Source organism: Bos indicus, chromosome 24 (genome assembly GCF_029378745.1).
Source record: "Bos indicus isolate NIAB-ARS_2022 breed Sahiwal x Tharparkar chromosome 24, NIAB-ARS_B.indTharparkar_mat_pri_1.0, whole genome shotgun sequence".
NCBI classification, from domain to species: Eukaryota; Metazoa; Chordata; class Mammalia; order Artiodactyla; family Bovidae; genus Bos; species Bos indicus.
Window position 1 is genome coordinate 26,333,947 of NC_091783.1, and position 19,505 is coordinate 26,353,451.

General features: G+C 38.7%; 1 protein-coding gene across 2 annotated transcripts in view; it reads left to right on the plus strand.

Moving 5' to 3' along the window:
- The first annotated feature begins 3,990 nt into the window (after positions 1-3,990).
- The window catches only part of DSC1 (desmocollin 1), a 38,664-nt gene continuing 23,149 nt past the window's right edge, over positions 3,991-19,505 (plus strand). Inside the window, exons 1-8 of one of the 2 annotated variants that reach the window (XM_019987022.2) lie at positions 3,991-4,451; positions 6,762-6,846; positions 8,712-8,911; positions 10,305-10,421; positions 12,124-12,279; positions 15,975-16,119; positions 17,871-18,037; positions 18,469-18,603. In XM_019987022.2, the coding sequence (XP_019842581.2) occupies positions 4,389-4,451; positions 6,762-6,846; positions 8,712-8,911; positions 10,305-10,421; positions 12,124-12,279; positions 15,975-16,119; positions 17,871-18,037; positions 18,469-18,603 (1,068 nt within the window). In that variant the 5' untranslated portion in view covers positions 3,991-4,388. The remainder of the gene's footprint in view (positions 4,452-6,761; positions 6,847-8,711; positions 8,912-10,304; positions 10,422-12,123; positions 12,280-15,974; positions 16,120-17,870; positions 18,038-18,468; positions 18,604-19,505) is intronic. The other variant, XM_019987021.2, reaches the window with a different exon arrangement.

Consider the following 19,505-nt stretch of genomic DNA (forward strand, 5'->3'; position numbering starts at 1 on the left):
TCAGGAATATATATATATATAATTAAATATATCTTTATTATCTAAATCTATATTTAGGTAATTATGCTTAAACATACACAGAATTTCAGTTGAATTTACACATATATATACATTTTAGGTAATTATTCCTGTTTCCACATTTTCATTCTTTTCTTCCAAAACATCAAATATAAAATTTGCCAATTGAAATGATTTTATTTTCTTAGTGAAAATCAATTGCAACACAGATTCAGAATATATATTTATTGGTGATTTTATCTTTGGCAATAACATACTACAAAATATCATTCAGTTCTTTTTCCAGGACCTTTTATTTTCCAGTTATATTATTATTTCCATCTCTACATATTCTGTCAGATTATAAAAAAAAAAATCTTTAATTTTTCCTTTCTCTGAAGCATGGAGATTAAACTGTACCTTTTTTTTTCCTTTTGAGGTAGAAATATAAGTAACAAGAGCAAGAAGACTAATTTCAAGTATATGTTTGTGTTAGTTGTTCAGTCATGTCCAACTTGTGATCCCATAGTCACGACCCCATGGTCTGTAGCCTACCAGGCTCCTCTGTCCATGGGATTCTCCAGGCAAGAATACTGGAGTGGGTTACCCATTCCCTTCTCCAAGGGGTCCTCCTGAAACAGGGATTGAATCTGGGTCTCCTGCATTACAGGCAGATGCTTTACCATCTGAGCCACCAGGGAAGCTCAATTTCAAGTAAAAACATTTGTAAGGTAAGTAGTTGAATAGCCATTTTACTTTGCCTATAGAAAGACCCCACAAAAGAGGCCAGATGCCCACAGTATTCTAGAATAATTGACTACAATTAAGAGGTGTAGCATATAACTGCTTCTGAATATATTTCACTGGTTTCAAACTGGCTTATCATTCAACAAGACAGAATTCTCACATTCCTGACCATCATTTTCTGCCCATTTTCAGTATATTGATATATATTTATTATCAGAATAGCAAGAAAGAGTGAAGGAGTAGCACCTTGGTGACGGTCAGACCCGAGTTCACATGTTTACTTCTCCTTTTTCTCTGGGTTAATGGGCAGAGGTTGGTTACTTCCTTTCTCATGGTGTCATTACCTAAAAGGAGCCCTCATTGGGCTGTTTGGGAGGATTTAGTGAAATGCCTGTCAGTGGTTTCTTATTCTTGCTGCTGCTGCTACTAAGTTGCTTCAGTCGTGTCCGACTCTATGCGACCCTATGGACAGCAGCCCACCAGGCTCTAGGCAAGAATACTGGAGTGGGTTGCCGTTTCCTTCTCCCTCTGATTCTTAGTAGTGGCTAATTAAATATGAATTTAAGTTTCCTTTTGATGCTCCAAATTAAACAATTACCATATGAAAATATTTACCCTCCTTTCCCAACTTCCATTGCTGCTGTGGGTGTGCAATTGATACTGACTGGTATTGAACTCATTGAGTTATGATGGGAGAAATGATGCTAAAGTTGCCATTGCCGGAGTCATTAGTGTTTAAAAAAACTAAGCTTGACGGGAAAATGTACTTTTAGGCAAGAATGTCCTGCATGTAATGTACAAGTAATTTGGATGAATGGAGTGATTTTTAAAAAGAGTTGGTCTTAGATTATAGGTGTTCTCAAATAAAGATATTCAAGGGAAAACATCTCTACATGAGTAATAAAAAGAATGCAATAAGAAGAGAATTGATATTTTATATTCCAATGGTATTTTTCACAGAAAGAGAAAAAGCAGTCCTAAAATTTGTATGGAACCACATAAGGCCCAAAAGAGCCAAAGCAGTCTTGAGAAACAATAAAATCGGAGACACTGTGGGACCTGATTTCAAACTCTATCACAGAGCTATCATAATCAAAATAGTGTGGTATTGTACTCGGATAGTGGCTGCAGGAGCAGAGTGGAGCAGTTGCAGCAGCAGCTGAGCTAAAGACCCAGCATGTCTGGTCAGCTGGATCTGGATCCAGTGGTGCAGTGAGCAAGGCTTGACCGCTCGAGCGGTGCAGGTCCATGTACCCATGGAGTTGCCAGTGAAGGGGGCGTCTCCCCAGACCCACCTGCCAGGCTTGGAGAGGCCAGAGGCCCAGGCACACAGGGGTGGGTGTCAACCTCAGGGTTTCTCGAGTGAACCTTTAATTAAGTGTGCCAAGGGAGGACGATGTTAGCCAATGGGTGCTACCTCCTCAAGGAGGGAGAGGAGGACCCCGACCATGATGCACTCTATCAGAAGTACTGCCTAACATTATTTTTTAGAAAATAGTATGATATCGGCATGAAAACAGACAGATCAATGGAACAGAATAGAGAGCCCAGAAATAAACCTACAGTTAATGTGGTCAATTGATTTACAACAAAGGAGCTAAGCATATACAATGGGGAAAAGAGTTTCCCCAATAAATGGTGCTAGAAAAACTGGACAGCCAAATGCAAAAACAAATGAGACAGGACCACAATATTCCACCACACACAAAAACTCAGAATGACTAAGACTTGAAGATAGGACCTGGAAGCATAAAGCTCCTAAAAGAAAACAAAGGGGATAAGCTCCTTGAAATAAATATTGGCCATGATTTTTTAAATCTAATCTAAAAGCAAAAACAAGAAAATCAAATACTAACACAAGCAAGTGGGACTATATAAACTAAAAAACTTCTTCACAACAAGGGAAAATATCAACAGAATGAAAAGACAATCTATTAAATGGGAGAAAATAATTGCAAATCATATATTTGATAATGGGCTAATATCAAAACATGTAAAGAACTCATGCAACTCAATAGCAGAAAAGCAAACGATCTAGTATAAAAATGGACAGAAGATCTGAATAGACATTTCTCTAGAGGAGACACAGAGATTGGTCAGTAGGTACATGCAGAGATACTTAATATCACTGATCAACAGTGAAATGCTAATCAAAACCACAATGAGATATCACCTCATTCCTGTTAGAGTGGCTATCATCAAAAAGATTAGAAATAATAAGTGTTAGTGTGGATGTGGAGAAAAGGAACACTTCTGCACTGCTGATGGGAATGTAAATTGGTACCACCACTATGAAAAGCAGTATGGAGGTTCCTCAAAAAATTAAAAATAGAACTACCATATCCAGTTATTCCACTTCTGGGTATTTATCCAAGGAAAATGAAAACGCTACTTTGAAAAGATATATGCAACCCCTTGTTCTTTGAAGCATTGTTTACAATAGACGAGATATAGAATCAACCTGGATTCCATTGATCAAGTCTCCATCAATGAATGAGTGGATAAAGAAATTGTGGTGTGTATATATACAATGGAATATTATTCATGCGACAACATGAATGGACCTGGAGGGCATTATGCTAAATGAAATAAATAGGACAGAGAAAGGCAAATGCCCATGATCTTACTTTCATGTGGAATCTAAGAAAAAAAAATAAATAGATGGAAAGCTAAGCTCATAGATACAGAGAACAGATTGGTGGTTTAGAAGAGAAGCAGGAGGTGGGAAATGGTGGAAGAAATGGGTGAACTCGGGGTTTTTTGTTTTTGTTTTCTTCCAGTTTAAATAAATAGAATTTAAAAAAAATTGAAGACTGCAATAAGAAAATTATATCTCATTCACTTACTGTTATAACATCAATATACACTGTAGTAAATTCCTCTGACAGAGAATCAAACCAGTGTGCAGTCGATAATAAGGAGCAGACACAGTGCCATCTGCAAAGTTGCTGCTGTGGACTGCGGCGCTTGGTCTCTAGCAGAACGGCTTTGCTGTGTGTGACAGACTACACCTAAATGCTTAGATGGGGAGATAACGCCTGATGTATGTGATTCCACATGCCTGTGTATCCCTGATTTGCCAAGGGTGGTTGAGAAGGCATCGCTTCTTTGCATGGAATTCGTGCACAATCTATGTTTGTGCCCAGGGGCAAGACGGGTTAATAAGGCTAGGAAGGAGGGGAGGACGTGGGAGTGGGTAATAACTGGGGAGGACTTCAGAGCATTGACCTGGGGGGAAGGGCGGAGGGCCGAGGATGGAGGGTGTTCCCTGTTGCTTCTGCCGATGTGTCAAGTGGCAGGAGAAATTTTGAAAGCCGTGAGGAGGAGCCAGTGGCTGCGTTTGGGGGTGTTTTGTACCCCACCCTCCCCAGTTGTAGGAAAACCTCTTTCCATTCCGAGGTAACTGAATTGAAGGACGAAGACTGACCCGGGAATAGGAGGAAAGCAATTGTCCCATTGCTCCCTCTCCTGTCATTTCTCCCGTTTGCCTGCTGACTTTTCTCCAAACAAAGTTCATCCGCGCCAAAGTGGCAACAGGTTACCCTGCCCAGGTGCCAGCTGTGGGGAATCTGCCGAAGCCGCCCTGTGTATTCCAAGCTGCCCTGTTATCCAGTCACCATCCCTGAGCATCAGGACCACTTCTGATGGCTGTGGCCTCTGCCGCCCCAGGGAGCATCTTCTGGAAGCAGCTCCTATTCTCTCTCCTGGTGAGTAACAAGCAAAGGATTAGGGAGTCTATGCATGTTACTCGGTGCTGCCTTCCTTCAGGTTGGGCTTGAAAGAGAGGAGGGCGGGAGTGGAAGGCAGAGAAGGGAGACTGGAAGAACATGAGCAGAGCTGAGTAAAATTCAAGGAAGCACAGAGACTTGTGACCCAGGACGGCTGGTGTTTGGTTTGCTTTTCAAGTTTCCACCGCCAAGCTGTTCATTTTTCAAGGGAATCCCCTGTTCAATCTTGCTGGGGTGTTTTTCTAAGGAGCAATAGGATGAATTCACTCCTCAGGCATTTGGCCTGGAAAGTTCTGAGGTTTGCTTTTGCTACTAGTCACTAAATAAGCTGTACTTGTTTCACCTGCTTAGTTCCCCTGAGCTTCGAGAAGAGGAAAAGGAGTCTGGATGAAGATGTGAAATATCCAGGATTCACTTCATTTTAGCCAGAAAGGACTGAGAGAAGGGCAGAGCTCTTAGTTCAAGGAAGGCGTTTAACTGGGGAAAAAATAATAATAAAGAAAAATGTGACATTCATTGATAAAATACAGGAACTTGACTTCCACTTATGTTTTTTGTAACTGTGTACTAATTTTTTTCTTTGGCGGGGGTTAGGAAGAGGGGAGTTGTTCCATATCTACATCTGGCATTTCTGAGCACTGAATTTCTTTCTTGTTTTCATTTTCATAAAATATTTTAGCTTCAAATTATATTTTCAGTATTTAAAGATTTTATTGTATCAGGGTAAATATTTTCTCTGTATAAATAGTACACTAGGGGCCTTCCCTGGTGGTCCAGTGGCTGAGGCTCGATGCTCCCAATGCAGGGCCCAGGTCCAATTCCTATATCAGGGAACTAGATTCCCGCAGCTAAGAGTTCTCATGCCTCAGCTAAGATCCCGTGACTAAAACCCAGCACGGCCAAATAAATAAATCAAAAAAAAAACCAAAAAACACTAAGTGGGGTTAATGGTCATATGCTCATCCTATAATTGTCTGGGGGTATGTGTAGGGGGAGAACAGAGATCTTTAGTTAGTATTATTAGTTAGGTAAAATGAAGGGAAAGCTTTCTAAGATATTCACCCAGATTTCTTTTACTTTTGGTCTCTGCTTTGCCCAGTACCCTTTGGTTAGCCCACTGCCCATCCATTCCTTATGCCATGATGCCTAAAAATAAGTCTGACCTCAGCTTCCTCCAAATAACTAAGCTGCTTGTTTAGTTTGAAGACTGGGATATAGTATGTCTTAGAGATCTGCATTGGCTCTGTCTGTGAGGCAGAACCAATGAAGTGGGGACCCTAGGGCAGGAAGGAAAACTGATGGAGGTATGAGAGGATATGTAGATGTATCCTCTGAGAATGATGTGTGACTATATAGTATAGATGTGTAGGTCTATGAATCTATGTGTGTAGATACTCATATCTATTTCTAATTATAAAATGCTCTTCCACGTTATATACTTAGACCATTATTAATATAATTTTTTATATACAGAAAGTTCTTTAGGTATATTTTTGTACATTCCCTGACATTAGAAATGAAAATATTAAGAAGTCAAGTACGTAGTAAAAAGACCCATTTTTTAAAAAGAGGTTATTTAATTCAAAGCCAGAATACAAATACAACTTTTTAAATTCCAGTTTTTGGTGTTATCTAACAGAGTTATTGTAAAATTACAGACTATTTAAATAGGCCTACATGATATAGCCAATAGACTTGAGTTGAGTTAGAAAAGAAATGTACATCCATAGTATAGCTGATGGTTTTCTTTCCTTCTCTCAAATAATGGGTCCCCTAACTCTAGAAGGGCTTCCCTTGTGGCTCAACTGGCAAAGACTCTGCCTGCAATTCGGGAGATGTGGATTTGATCCCTGGGTTGGGAATATCCCCTGGAGAAGGGAAAGGCTACACTCCAGTATTCTGGCCTGGAGAAGTCCATGTGGTTGCAAAGAGTTGGATGCAACTGAGTGACTTTTCCTGAGAAATCAGAATGACATTTACAAATGACCCTAGAGATGATAAACTCTACATATAAAGTCAATAGTTTGTAACTCATTTTCTTGAAATGATGCAATACAATTCAGGTTCTAAGAACTCTGTTCATTTTAATTTTTTCATTGCTACTAAATGACTGTTGGGTTCCTAAAGCCATTTTCTTTGCTGTTTCCTTTTAAAATGAATATGAAAAATATTGAAAGATTAGAAGATTAATTTGTTATTGAAATTCACAATATTTTTATCAGTAAGACAAAACTGTAATGTGAAAGCTTCTGATCAAATGTAACTCCTGATTTTTTTCTTTCTTTTGAGGTTTTAATATTATTTTGCGATGCTTGTCAGAAAATTTCTCTTCAAGTTCCTTCTCATCTTCGGGCTGAAGCACTTGTAGGCAAAGGTGAGAAAGGATGTAAAGAATTTCATAGTTTTAACTGCTACACTTAGCTTTCGGCTGTTCAAGCCATACGGTAGTCATTTTGGCATTAAAATTTGACTTGAAAGATAAACAACTTGTTTTTTGGTTGTGGTTAGAAACAATTAAAGCACCAAGTTAGTTGTGTACTTTTCTTGCTAGGAAAATTAGCAAACATCAGAAGGCTAAATTATCTTAGTTTAGTACAAACAAAGCACCAAAATGAGAAACGTGTTTTAATTTCCTATGACTGATCTGCTGCCAAAATCGCCAAACCAGCATTCTTTCATTGATTAGATAGAAAACAGACATGACAAAATTGAAGTGCCCCCAAAGAAAATTTATGCTGGAGATTGATGACAAAGACCAGGTGCCCAGCAAGAATTTGTGTGATCTATTTTACAGAAAAGCTTCCGAAAGTCAAATAAAATGTTAAGTAGTTTTACTGTTGGAGAAGGCAATGGCACCCCACTCCAGTACTCTTGCCTGGAAAATCCCATGGACGGAGGAGCCTGGTGCGCTGCCGTCCATGGGGTTGCTAGGAGTCGGACACGACTGAGCGACTTCACTTTCACTTTTCACTTTCATGCACTGGGGAAAGAAATGGCAATCCACTCCAGTGTTCTTGCCTGGAAAATCCCAGGGTTGGGGGAGCCTAGTGGGCTGCAGTCTCTGGGGTCGCACAGAGTCGGACATGACTGAAGCGACTTAGCAGCAGCAGCAACAGTCTTACTATCACAGCCAGGCTTTCCTAGTGGCTCAGCGGTAAAGAATCTGCCTGCCAATGCAGGAGACGCAAGAGAATGTGGGTTCAGTCCCTGGATTGGGACGATCTCCTGGAGAAGGAATTGACAACCCACTCTAGTATTCTTGCCTGGGAAATCCCATGGACAGAGGAGCCTAGTGGGCTATAATCATGGGGTTATAAAGAGTCAGACACAATTGAGTACCTGAGGATGCATACACACACTGTCACAGCTATATCTGAGGCATGACTTGGTTGTTCTAAGTCCAGGAGTAACATCCCTTTCATCAATATTTTTCACTAGCCTTAAGTTTACAACTAGAAAAACACATCTCATATACAGAAGTGGTATTTTTTCCAAGACAGACAATGCTTTGCCCAGTGTTTGGAGGTTTTAAATTAATCCCCTTTTCTTTCAAAAGTACTGAAAGGATATACAGCCTACACTCTAAAGACACAAAGTAACTATGATAAATATTGGGTTAGCCACAGAGTTCATTGGGGTTTCTTCTGTAACAGCCTATGGAAAAATCTGAATGAACTTTTTAGCCAATCCAATATATTAAATATGAATCTGCAAAGGAAATATTTTGATACAACCACTAAGCATAATTAAGCATGGAGTTTATTAAGCTTCCAAAAGATTTTATAGAAGTAGTACTTGCAATATTACTGAGAAATATTATTCAAGTATAGGACAGTTTTCTAATTTTTTTGCAAGACAGTTTTATTAATAACCATCATAGATGATTACAAAGAAGTTCAAAATCTGACATTATGCAGTTAGTTTAACTACATGTAATAGAGAAGGATGCATTTGTGCATAATAATGAGTTAAAGTGGAAACAATAAATCCAGTGACATTAAAAATATTTTATATCTATTCATAAATTAATTGCTAATGAAATCAGTGGAGACAGCAACTCCATCAATTTAGTTATTTAATTTTTATGGCCTATAAGTTTTAGAAGAGTAAGTACTCCACACCCCTAGCGTAACCTCCCTCTTTTTGCTTCTCCCACATTAACTAGAGGTTGTCATTCCTGTAAAACTTGTTCTATCCTTGTTTCACTTTACAAATAACTGTGATATTTCTTCCCTGCAGTGAATCTGAAGGAGTGTCTCCAGTCGGCCAGCCTAATCCTGTCAAGTGATCCTGACTTCAGGATTCTAGAAGATGGCTCCATTTACACAACACATGACCTTGTTTTGTCTTCTGGAAAGAGTTTTTCGATTTTGCTCTCAGACAGTCAGGGACAGGGGCAGAAGGAGATAGAAATCATACTGGAAGCAGGAGGAAAGAAGGTATATTAGACAAGACTTAAATGGCAACCCACTCCAGTGTTCTTGCCTGGAGAATCCCAGGGACCGGGGAGCCTGGTGGGCTGCTGTCTATGGGGTCGCACAGAGTAGGACACGACTGAAGCGACTTGGCAGCAGCAGCAGCAAGCACAATAATCTGCTCACCAGAGCCCTTCATCTATTTCCATCCTTGTTAAAATTCTTGTTCTTGAATACTCACTTTTTTTCTATTCCATTTATAACAAACATATGTAAAGACTAGACTGCTTTAATGAGTCATAGAGTGATTTACAAGTGGTGTGAAAATGAACAGCTCTGTAGCCAGGGAATGAAGGCAGAATATCAAAGGTTTCAGGTGATGTTCTGAGGTGTGGCAACAAGAGTGACCTACCTGCAGAACAAGGCAGGGCAGGTCTAAGACTCACTGAAGATTGATCCTGGCTGGAGGCGTGACACTCCACCCTGAATGGCTTTCCCTCAAGTGACTGTGGGTTTGAGTCTCTAAAGAAAAGATGAGAAGGTCTCCAGTTTATTCCTATCTTAACAGAACATTTTACAAGGTCCTTCCCTTCAGAGAATGCTGTATGGCCAGTCCACGGGATTGGTTTGAATGTTCTGACTCTAAGCTAGTCTTCTTGCAGGGAGTGGTGGTGCTTAGGAAGTGAGAAGGGAGAAGGTTCCTGGAATTCATATAAATCTCACTTTAAACAAATTATGCACAACGAATTTGGTCTTACAAGATAATTTATTAATAAGTGATTTGATTTATAAGGAAAATTTTCAGCTCAATTCCTTTTGACTGTAAGAATCTTCATCAAATTTAGAATATGCTTACATATTACATATCCTTTACATTTGTTTAACATTTAGACTTAATGTTCTATAATAACATAACATTAACATAAGCCTTAATGTAACATAAGGCTTATACAATATTATTTTATATCCAAATTGTAAAGAGTCTCCATATGAAATAAAATATGCTGGAACACACACTGTGTGTCTTTATATAGGTATACAAATGTATACATTTTCAAGTTAGCTAGTATTTTAGCAAATTCTGGTTGTACCACTCTTTGTGGAATAAAATCAAGTCTTTATTTTTTGGATTATTTCTTTTTAGCGGGTCAGTATTTCTTCAGATAGTATCTTTCATCAAAACCCTATAAAGTTCTGGTTGGTTAGGTGATAAGTGATTAAAACAGGAAATAGGTGAAACTGGTTTTGTGTGTGTATGTGTGTGTGTTACTAACAAAAAAAGAGAAATTGGGCATCATCCATAAAATTGTTATGTGCAACTGTTACCTATTTTCTTCATGTTACTGTTTATGTGAAAAATCACTGGATCTAGAATGATAAACAATGCTGTATTTTTTTCACCTCTCATCCAATGCAGGTTCCTAAGAGACATATGAAAGACGCAGTCCTCAGGCGAAGCAAGAGGCGATGGGCGCCTATTCCGTGTTCGCTGATGGAGAACTCACTAGGTCCATTTCCACAGCATGTGCAGCAGGTATATGTCATCTTATTTGATGTTATATGTTAGCTTTGTTTCTTTGTTTTTAGAAATTTCCATTTGAGTTGAATCAGGGTTTTAACCTGTTGGTACTAATAAGGACCACCTATTTATGAGAACGAGGGTCCTATAGAAGACAGTTTGAATTTTATCACTTCCCTCCAAAAGTCATATTTTAGCATTAGAAACAAGTTGTATATTTTGAGTTTCTGATTCTTTTAGGTCTGCATCCAGATTCTCTCAAATATCTTGCCAGAATTTAGCATTCACATACAGAGGACATGCCTACAGGTTTTGCATAATTCAATTCTCCCTTTCATTAGCACTTACCCTCACAAAAAAAGGCCAATATATCTGTTTTCCAAAAAGTAGTATTACTGCCACTTAACTTAGGCCAATTTTCAGTTCAGTTCAGTTCAGTTCTATTCAGTTGCTCAGTTTTGTCCAACTCTTTGCGACCCCATGGACTGCAGCACGCCGGGTTTCCCTATCCATCACCAACTCCCGGAGCTTGCTCAAACTCATGTCCATCGAGTCAGTGATGACATCCAACCATTTCATCCTCTGTCGTCCCCTTCTCCTCCTGCCTTTAATCTTTCCTGGCATCAGGGTCTTTTCCAATGAGTCAGTTCTTTGCATCCAGGTGGTCAAAGTATTGGAGCTTCAGCTTCAGCATCAGTCCTTCCAATGAAGATTCAGGACTGATTTCCTTTAGAATTGACTGGTTTGATCTCCTTGCATTCCAAGGAATTCTCAAGAGTCTTATCCAACATCACAGTTTAAAGGCAACAATTCTTCAGCACTCAGTTTTCTTTATAGTCCAATTCCCATATCCGTACATGACTACTGGAAAAACCATAGCTTTGACTAGATGGCAAAGTAGTGTCTCTGCTTTTTAATATGCTGTCTAGGTTGGTCATAGATTTTCTTCCAAGGAGCAAGTGTCTTTTAATTTCATGGCTGTAGTCACCATCTGCAGTGATTTGGAGCCCAAGAAAATCAAGTCTGCCACTAATTCCATTGTCTCCCCATCTATTTGCCATGAAGTGATGGGACCAGATGCCATGATCTTCAGTTGAAATTGTACAATTCATGATGCATTAACTATGGGAGGAAAGTTGTGTTATTTCCAGTTTTTTAGTCACAAAATTTCCCTTCCAAATAATTCAAAACCACTGAAATCATGGCTGTATATAGGAATAAGAGTAAGTGAATAAGAATAGAAAAAGAATAAATCAGTGCCATGATTTTTCCATACTTATGCAGATAACTTCAAAGACTTTAGTATTCGATAATAAGTGACAGAGTTTGTGGCTTCACACAATGCAGGATATAACTGAGAATTTTAAAATATGGGAGACACTGGGAAAGAAAGAATAGATATGTGGGAAAGAGAGCAAGAAATAAAAAATAAGGGCTTCCCTGGTGGCTCAGTGGTAAAGAATCTGCCTGCCAGTGCAGGAGACCTGGGTTTGATCCCTGGGTTGGGAAGATCCCCTGGAGAAGGAAAAGACAACTCACTCCGGTATTCTTGCCTGAGAAATTCCAAGGACAGGGAAGCCTGTCTGGCTACAGTCTATGGGGTCACAAAAGAGTCAGACACGACTTAGTGACTAAATAAACTATCACAAGAGATTAGGCTGAAAGTATTTATCATGATATATTTGCTCTTTTCCTAAACTGTCAATTATTGTTACAGGTTCAGTCTGATGCTGCACAAAACTACACCATCTTTTACTCCATAAGCGGACCAGGGGTAGACAAAGAGCCCTTCAATCTGTTCTTCATAGAAAAAGATACAGGGGATATATTTTGTACAAGAAGCATAGACCGTGAGCAATATCAAGAGTTTCCGGTAAGATGATTGCATCATTAATTCAGATTTATGTTTTTTTATTACTGGTTTAGTATTTTCATGGGGCTTCCCTGGTGGCTCAGAGGTTAAAGCGTCTGTCTGCAGTGTGGGAGACCTGGTTCAATCCCTGGGTCGGGAAGATCCCCTGGAGAAGGAAATGGCAACCCACTCCAGTATTCTTGCCTGGAGAATCCCATGGATGGAGGAGCCTGGTAGGCTGCAGTCCATGGGGTCGCAAAGAATTGGACACGACTGAGCGACTTCACTTTCTTTAGTATTTTGAAGCTATTTATATATATCAGAAGAATCAATGATTTGTCTTAATATTTTAAATATTGTCCATTGGTACAATAGATGAAAAAGGATGATTATTACAAGGGAATAAAAGGGAGGGGGAAGGGAAAATATAAATTTTAAAGGACAGGTTTTGATGTGTATAATCCTGGGACAAGAGCAGTGAATTTTAATGAATTTAAAGTTCTCTATAATAACTTAGCTCTGATCACATGATAATTTTTAAAAAATACTGGTGTTTGGGCCAGTTTCCAGAAATTCCAATTTAATTGTTTCAGGATGAAAGTAAAAGCGTTAGCTGCTCAGTCTTGTCTGACTCTTTACAACACCATGGACTGTAGCCCACCAGGCTCCTCTGTCTGTGGGATTTTTCAGGCAAGAATACTGGAGTGGGTTGCCATTCCCTCCCCCAGGGGACCTTCCCGACCCAGGGATAGAACTGAGTCTCCTGCAATGTAGGTTGATTCTTTACCATCTGAGTCACCAGTTGGAAATTTGTAGTCGATGGTATAAAATTTAAATAATAGTCTTCTAACTCGGCTGAAAATATGACTAATTATAAAATACAATATTCTATTTATACTTAATAGAGCAATATTTAAATATATTATTATTGCTTTCAATATAGAATTATGGGAACTAGCCTACAAAGTCATTAGTTTCATTGAGCTTTTTGAAACTGTTGCTGTAGTAACTATGAAAATATTTATAGTTTCTTTATTATCTGAGCATATGTGAATTATCCTAGGGATCCAGGCTGTAGTTTAAAGTTAGCTGAATCTCCAGTTTAAATCATCTTTTTTGAGATGCTCAGCACATGAATAGTGAAAAATAAAACTAGAAATCACTACATCTGAAAAATCAGTGGAATGTCAAATAATATCTATTTTAAACATTGGGACGTATCATTTTAAACATAAGAAGTAGATGATCATTTTAAATGTAAGAAGTAGATGATCATTTCCATTGAGGAGAAAAACTAGCAAAAAGTAATGTAAATTACAGCAGGATGGACTTAGGTTAGATGGGGAGATGTTTTACTGCCAATGTGATGAGGTACAGAAATTCGTCATAAGTGGTCCTGTAAGGCAGTTTTTACAGAGGGCAAACCCTTGGGGGTAGTTTGTTCTCCTAAAAAAGAAAGATGGATGGAATTATATGCAAAAAGCTGTTTATTGAAGAATTATTCAATGTAGGGCACTGTGCTTTAGTCACACAAGGTGCTTTAGTCACACAAATATTCTTACTCTCAGGCTTCAACTCTGAAAAAAATTGGAAACCAATAGGGACATAAAACAATTACAGAGCTTCCTCTAGCCAAGAGTCTCAAAATGACAGCAGTCGAAAGAGAGAAAAATTACATCAAATATGAAGGGAGAGGGAGGGTTTGATAGGAAGGCTGAAAGTGTGGTGGTGGAGGTGATGATGGTAATAGTGAAGTGGTGATAATACACTGCTGTATCCCTTAGTGCGGAATTTATTAAGATACAGGGATCAGACTGATGGAAACTGAAGTATAAGCTTTATTACTGAAAAAGCCCAGCTGGAGGTTGTTTGGGGAAAAGTGAAAAAGGGAACAGAGGGAACATGGACGGTTATTTCAAAAACTTCTCTTCTAGAGATTAGAAGTGGAAATGTCTTCCCCATCAGGTTAGCATGAGAAGATGAAATATGGCTTTTCAACACAGCAATGAGGATTTTCTGTTACTTTGGTAGATAATGGTGAGATCACAGAAGAGTCTTATTCAGGAATATCATGATTAAGATTGTGCTTTATGGAAATGCGTCTGACTCCTGAGAGCTACATAGTTTGGAGAAGGTCAGTTAGGAAAATAATAGGAAATTTGTTGGACATTGGTTGGAAAGTTGGTTGGCCAATACTTTGGCCACCTGATACAAAGAACTGACTCTTTGGAAAAGACCCTGGTGCTGGGAAAGATTGAAGGCAGGAGAAGAAGGGGACGACAGAGGATGAGATGATTGGATGGCATCACCAACTCAATGGACATGAGTTTGAGAAAGCTCCGGCAGTTGGTGATAGACAGGGAAGCCTGGCATACTGCAGTCCATGGGGTTGCAAAGAGTCGGCCATGACTGAGCAACTGAACTGAACTGGTTGGACATGTATGTACAATATAACAGGAAAGTTGATAGGATGCATTTGGGGTCAAATGAGGATGGTGGCTTTGGAAATAGAAAAGAGGAGATGAATAATAAAGAGACACAGAAATGCTGTAATCTCAAGAACCTAGTGCACAGAAATGCTTCACTCTCTAGAGTCTGGCAATTGACTAACATAAGGCTAAAGAGGGAGGGGTTAGATACCTGGGGTTTTAATCTTGGTTCATTGTAGAAAATGGTTACAGTAGGGGAATCAAGAAAGTTAGCTATGGTGAAGAACTGAATTCACACAGAGTTCACTCTGGGCAGCTTTAGTTGTTTCTGTCAGTGGAGAAAATCTGTTTAACTCAACAACCATTTACCAAAGACTGACTATGCATATACTACATAAGAAGAGTTCAAAAATAATCTGATGGTATTTAAAGAGAAAGGGCATTAAATTATTGCATTTGGGGTCAAGATATATCCTTTTGAGATAGAGTTTGGAATGCATATATGATTTTGCTAACATTTTTACTACACAAGAAATACATCTTAAGGATAGAAAAAATGAGAAAATACAGGTAAAGAGAGAAAAGAGCATAATTGAATCACCCAGAAATCATTGATATATATTGTTTATTTCTTAAGTCATTAAATCATGTCCAACTCTTTGCAACCCTATGGACTTAGCCCACCAGGCTCCTCTGTCCATGTGATTTCCCAGGCAAGAATCCTGGCATGGATTGCTATTTTCTTCTCCATATATGTGTATCAGTTCAGTTCAGTTGCTCAGTCGTGTCTGACTCTTTGCGACCCCATGGACTGCAGTATGCCAGGCTTCCCTGTCCATCACCACCTCCCTGAGATTGCTCAGACTCACGTCCATCGAGTTGGTAATACTGTCCAACCATCTCATCCTCTGTTGTCCATATATAAGTCTACAAATAACTAGAATCATATTTTGTACAAACTTTAGGGGAAAAAAAAAAACTTGTCATTAGCATGACCTGAGGAAGTCTACATGCATTCTAACAAGGAGAACAATGCACAGTTAATTCGGGGACCAGAGAAGCCTCATTGAGCTAGAGTGTGGTCTTTGATGGGAAAACAATGAGAAAGGATTGAAGCTGGAGGGCAGGCAGAGACTGTGCAGCTGTGTTGTTTCTCTGTTGCATACATTCTTAGACCTTTGGCAATGATTTTTTTTTAAGTATTATGACTTTCCCCAACTGCTAACTTCAATTTTGTGCAAAATTTGTTATTTAAGAATCAACTGATGGTGTTCATCTACCTTTCAGATCTATGCCTATGCGACCACTGCAGATGGTTATGCACCTGAGTATCCACTTCCCCTAGTATTCAAAGTTGAAGATGACAATGATAATGCCCCATATTTTGAAAACAAACTGACCGTCTTTACTGTGCCTGAGAATTGCCGAACTGGTAAGTTCATGTTTTAGGAAAATATGAGATATTTTGCTTCAGTTGAATTCTTTATTACTGTTTTAAGCAGGGTTAGGCAAAACATTTTTAAATGTTTGACTTTCAAGGTATTTTACATACAGACTTCCCTGGCAGTCCAGTGGCTTAAACTACATGCTCCCATTGCAGGAAGTCCAGGTTCCATCCCTGGTCAGGGAACTAGATCCCACATGCCACAACTAAAACCCAGTGTGGTTAAATGAATAAATATTTTAAAAAATAATCTACATAAAACTTTGTAGTCTTATAAGATCATAGGCTCTTCAAAGTCAAAGTCTTTGTATTAATTTTCTAGGTACATGTAGAAGGCTGCTAACTGATCCACAAAGTTTCTAACTTTGTTAGATTAATCCACAATGGCAGATAAATGCTGTTTATATTTTCTATTTTGATCATGTGCATAGGTGTCCATGATGTATTTATAAAGCAATAGATCTTTTGAATATTTACAAAGTCACAATACCTTTTCAAGGACTCAAAAATAGATTATGGTATGGAAATGCTGATCAGGCTTATAACATATGTATTCCTTTACTTTGCTTATTTTCCAAACAAATTGAAAAAAAATTTTTTTAACTAGTCTGATGCTCTTAGCAGCCAAGATTGTGACTTCATCAAACCAAAGGGTGTAACAAGTCTAATTTATTCTTAAAAATCACAAGATATGTTCTTAGTGTCTAAGCCTTCTCCATTCTGTTGTCACTCTGTGCCCATACTTTATGTTACTCTCCACAAGAAATGGTTTGCTAAGGTAGCATTACTAATACTTTTATTTCTGAGCTATAAAGCTTGTCCAGATGACACTCAGACTGTTGTGTAATGTTTGTCTCGTATGTATTAGCGATTCAGCACATTTATTAAAATATAAAAGCATGAAACCTTTGTTATCATATGCAAAGCTAGTCTTTTCCTTTAACATTATCAAGTTGAATATAAAGGAAACAAGATATATAGAGAAGGTCTCATCCAGAAATGGTCATGGACTAGATTAGGAGGAAGAATTTGAGCACCCTTGTTCCCAAGGGTGGGGCGGATATTCTTACCTATGTAGAATACAAATCATATTATCAGTGGTAGCCACCTAATTGAAGTTTCCAAGTAAGGGGAGCTTAAAGCTGTGGGAGAGCATTTAGTCACTTCCCAGTTGGCTCAGTGATAAAAAAGATTTGCCTATCTGAGTAAGAGTTGCAGGAGATGTGGATTCAATTCCTGGGTTAGGAAGATCCCCTGGAGGAAAAAATGGCAACCCATTCCAGTACTCTTGCCTGAGAAATGGACAGAGGAGCCTGGAGGGCTACAGCCCATGGGGTCACAGAGTCGGACATGACTGAGCATGTATGCATGCTTCAGTTCAGTCACTCAGTCATGTCCAACTCTTTGTGACCCCACGGACTGCAGTACACCAGGCCTCCCTGTCCATCACCAACTCACGGAGCTTACTCAAACTCATGTCCATCAAGTCAGTGATGCCATCTAACCATCTCATCCTCTGTCGTCCCCTTCTCCTCCCGCCTTCAATCTTTCCCAGCATCAGGGTGTTTTGTCATGAGTCAGTTCTTCTCATCAGGTGGCAGGCTTATTTATTGATAAATTAATCAACCTGGGGGTTTTAGGGGAGAATATGCCACAGCCATGCGTTGATTTTATTTTTGTTTGTAATTCAATTAGATCACTACTTTAAGTTGTTGACAACATTGGATTTCTCTAAACAGGAACTTCAGTGGGAAAAGTGACTGCAATAGACCTCGATGAGCCTGACACTCTACATACTCGTCTGAAGTACAAAATCTTGCAGCAAATTCCAAACAATCCAAGACATTTCACTGTACATCCAGACACAGGTGTCATCACCACAACCACACCTTTACTGGATAGAGAAGTAATGAATTACTTAATTTCTCAATCACTAAACTATATTTAAACTGATCATGAATTCCCAGAGAAGTTACAATAAGGTTCTTGGTGGCCACCTCTCCAAGAATGTTTCCATATAGACTGTGTGTAAATCTTCTCAGGTCTATTCCTTTGTCCCTACAGAGATCTGGGAAGATACAAGGTCTCAGAGATGGTTGACTTGGTTTGACGTGTGGATATTAAAATAGCTTTACTTTTTAAAATACTATATCAGAAACACCAGCTTTTCATTGTACTGACTGAAATATCTTTTCTTTATTTGCATTTATGGTGGCTTCTTTTTTTTTTAATCAAAAAAGAACGTTTGTGAAAGAATCAAAGCCTGAGACATGGCTATGAGACTCACAAGTTATGAGAAATATGTGTTCATCAGTGTATCTTTTTCCTTTCTTCCAGAAATGTGATACGTATAAGTTAATAATGGAAGTTCGAGACATGGGGGGCCAACCTTTTGGTTTATTTAACACAGGAACAATTACTATTTCTCTTGAGGATGAAAATGATAATGCACCATATTTTACAGAAACTTCTGTGAGTATATACATGTATTCATTTATCTAGGTTCATTTACATCTTCAAAGAACAAATCTAGAATCTGGTAGCACCATGAGATTATACATTTTGGTTTTAATAGCTACCATTTACAAATAACATCCACAGAAAAACATGATTTCTGTAGAAATAGTCAGTGCTAGGATGCAAGGAAAATCAGGATGCAAGGAAAATAACTACTCTCTTACAGTTAGTTAGTACAGTTTAGTTGCTCAGTTGTGTCCAATCTTTGCAACTCCATGGACTGCAGCACACCAGGCTTCCCTGTCCATCACCAACTCCTGGAGCTTGCTCAAACTCATGTCCATCAATTTGGTGATGCCATCCAACCATCTCATCCTCTGTCTTCCCTTTCTTCTCCTGTCTTCAATTTTTCCCAGAATCGGGGTTTTTTCCTAATGAATCAGTTATTTGCATCAGGTTCTTAGCCCTGAATTCATTCATATAGTTGGTGTTTCTTGGATACCAAGCTTTGGAATCAAATTCTTTGGATTTAAATTCCTTTTATAGGGTGAAGGAAAAGAGGGCATTTGTCTGTGTTCTTTACACGTCATCTTCATAAGAGAGCAAGGGACTAGCTTGTATCTTCTGCTCTGCTGCGAGTTCGATAGTATAGGTTGCCCACTGCCATCTGTACACAGGCTCTGTAGATATGGGTTATATATGAGGACACTTTCACTTAGGAAGTACACAATGCAAGAAATACATTTTGGATGATACTTCTAGAAAATGATTCTTCCTTGAACTTTTCATGAGTAATCTCCACATTTTCATTAACCTATACCAGAATACAAGTCAAAGAAGAGAAAACCTGTAGTGAGAAGCACATTCATGTAATTTTTTACATTAATCCTTGTAATTTATAAGGATATGTTTAATCT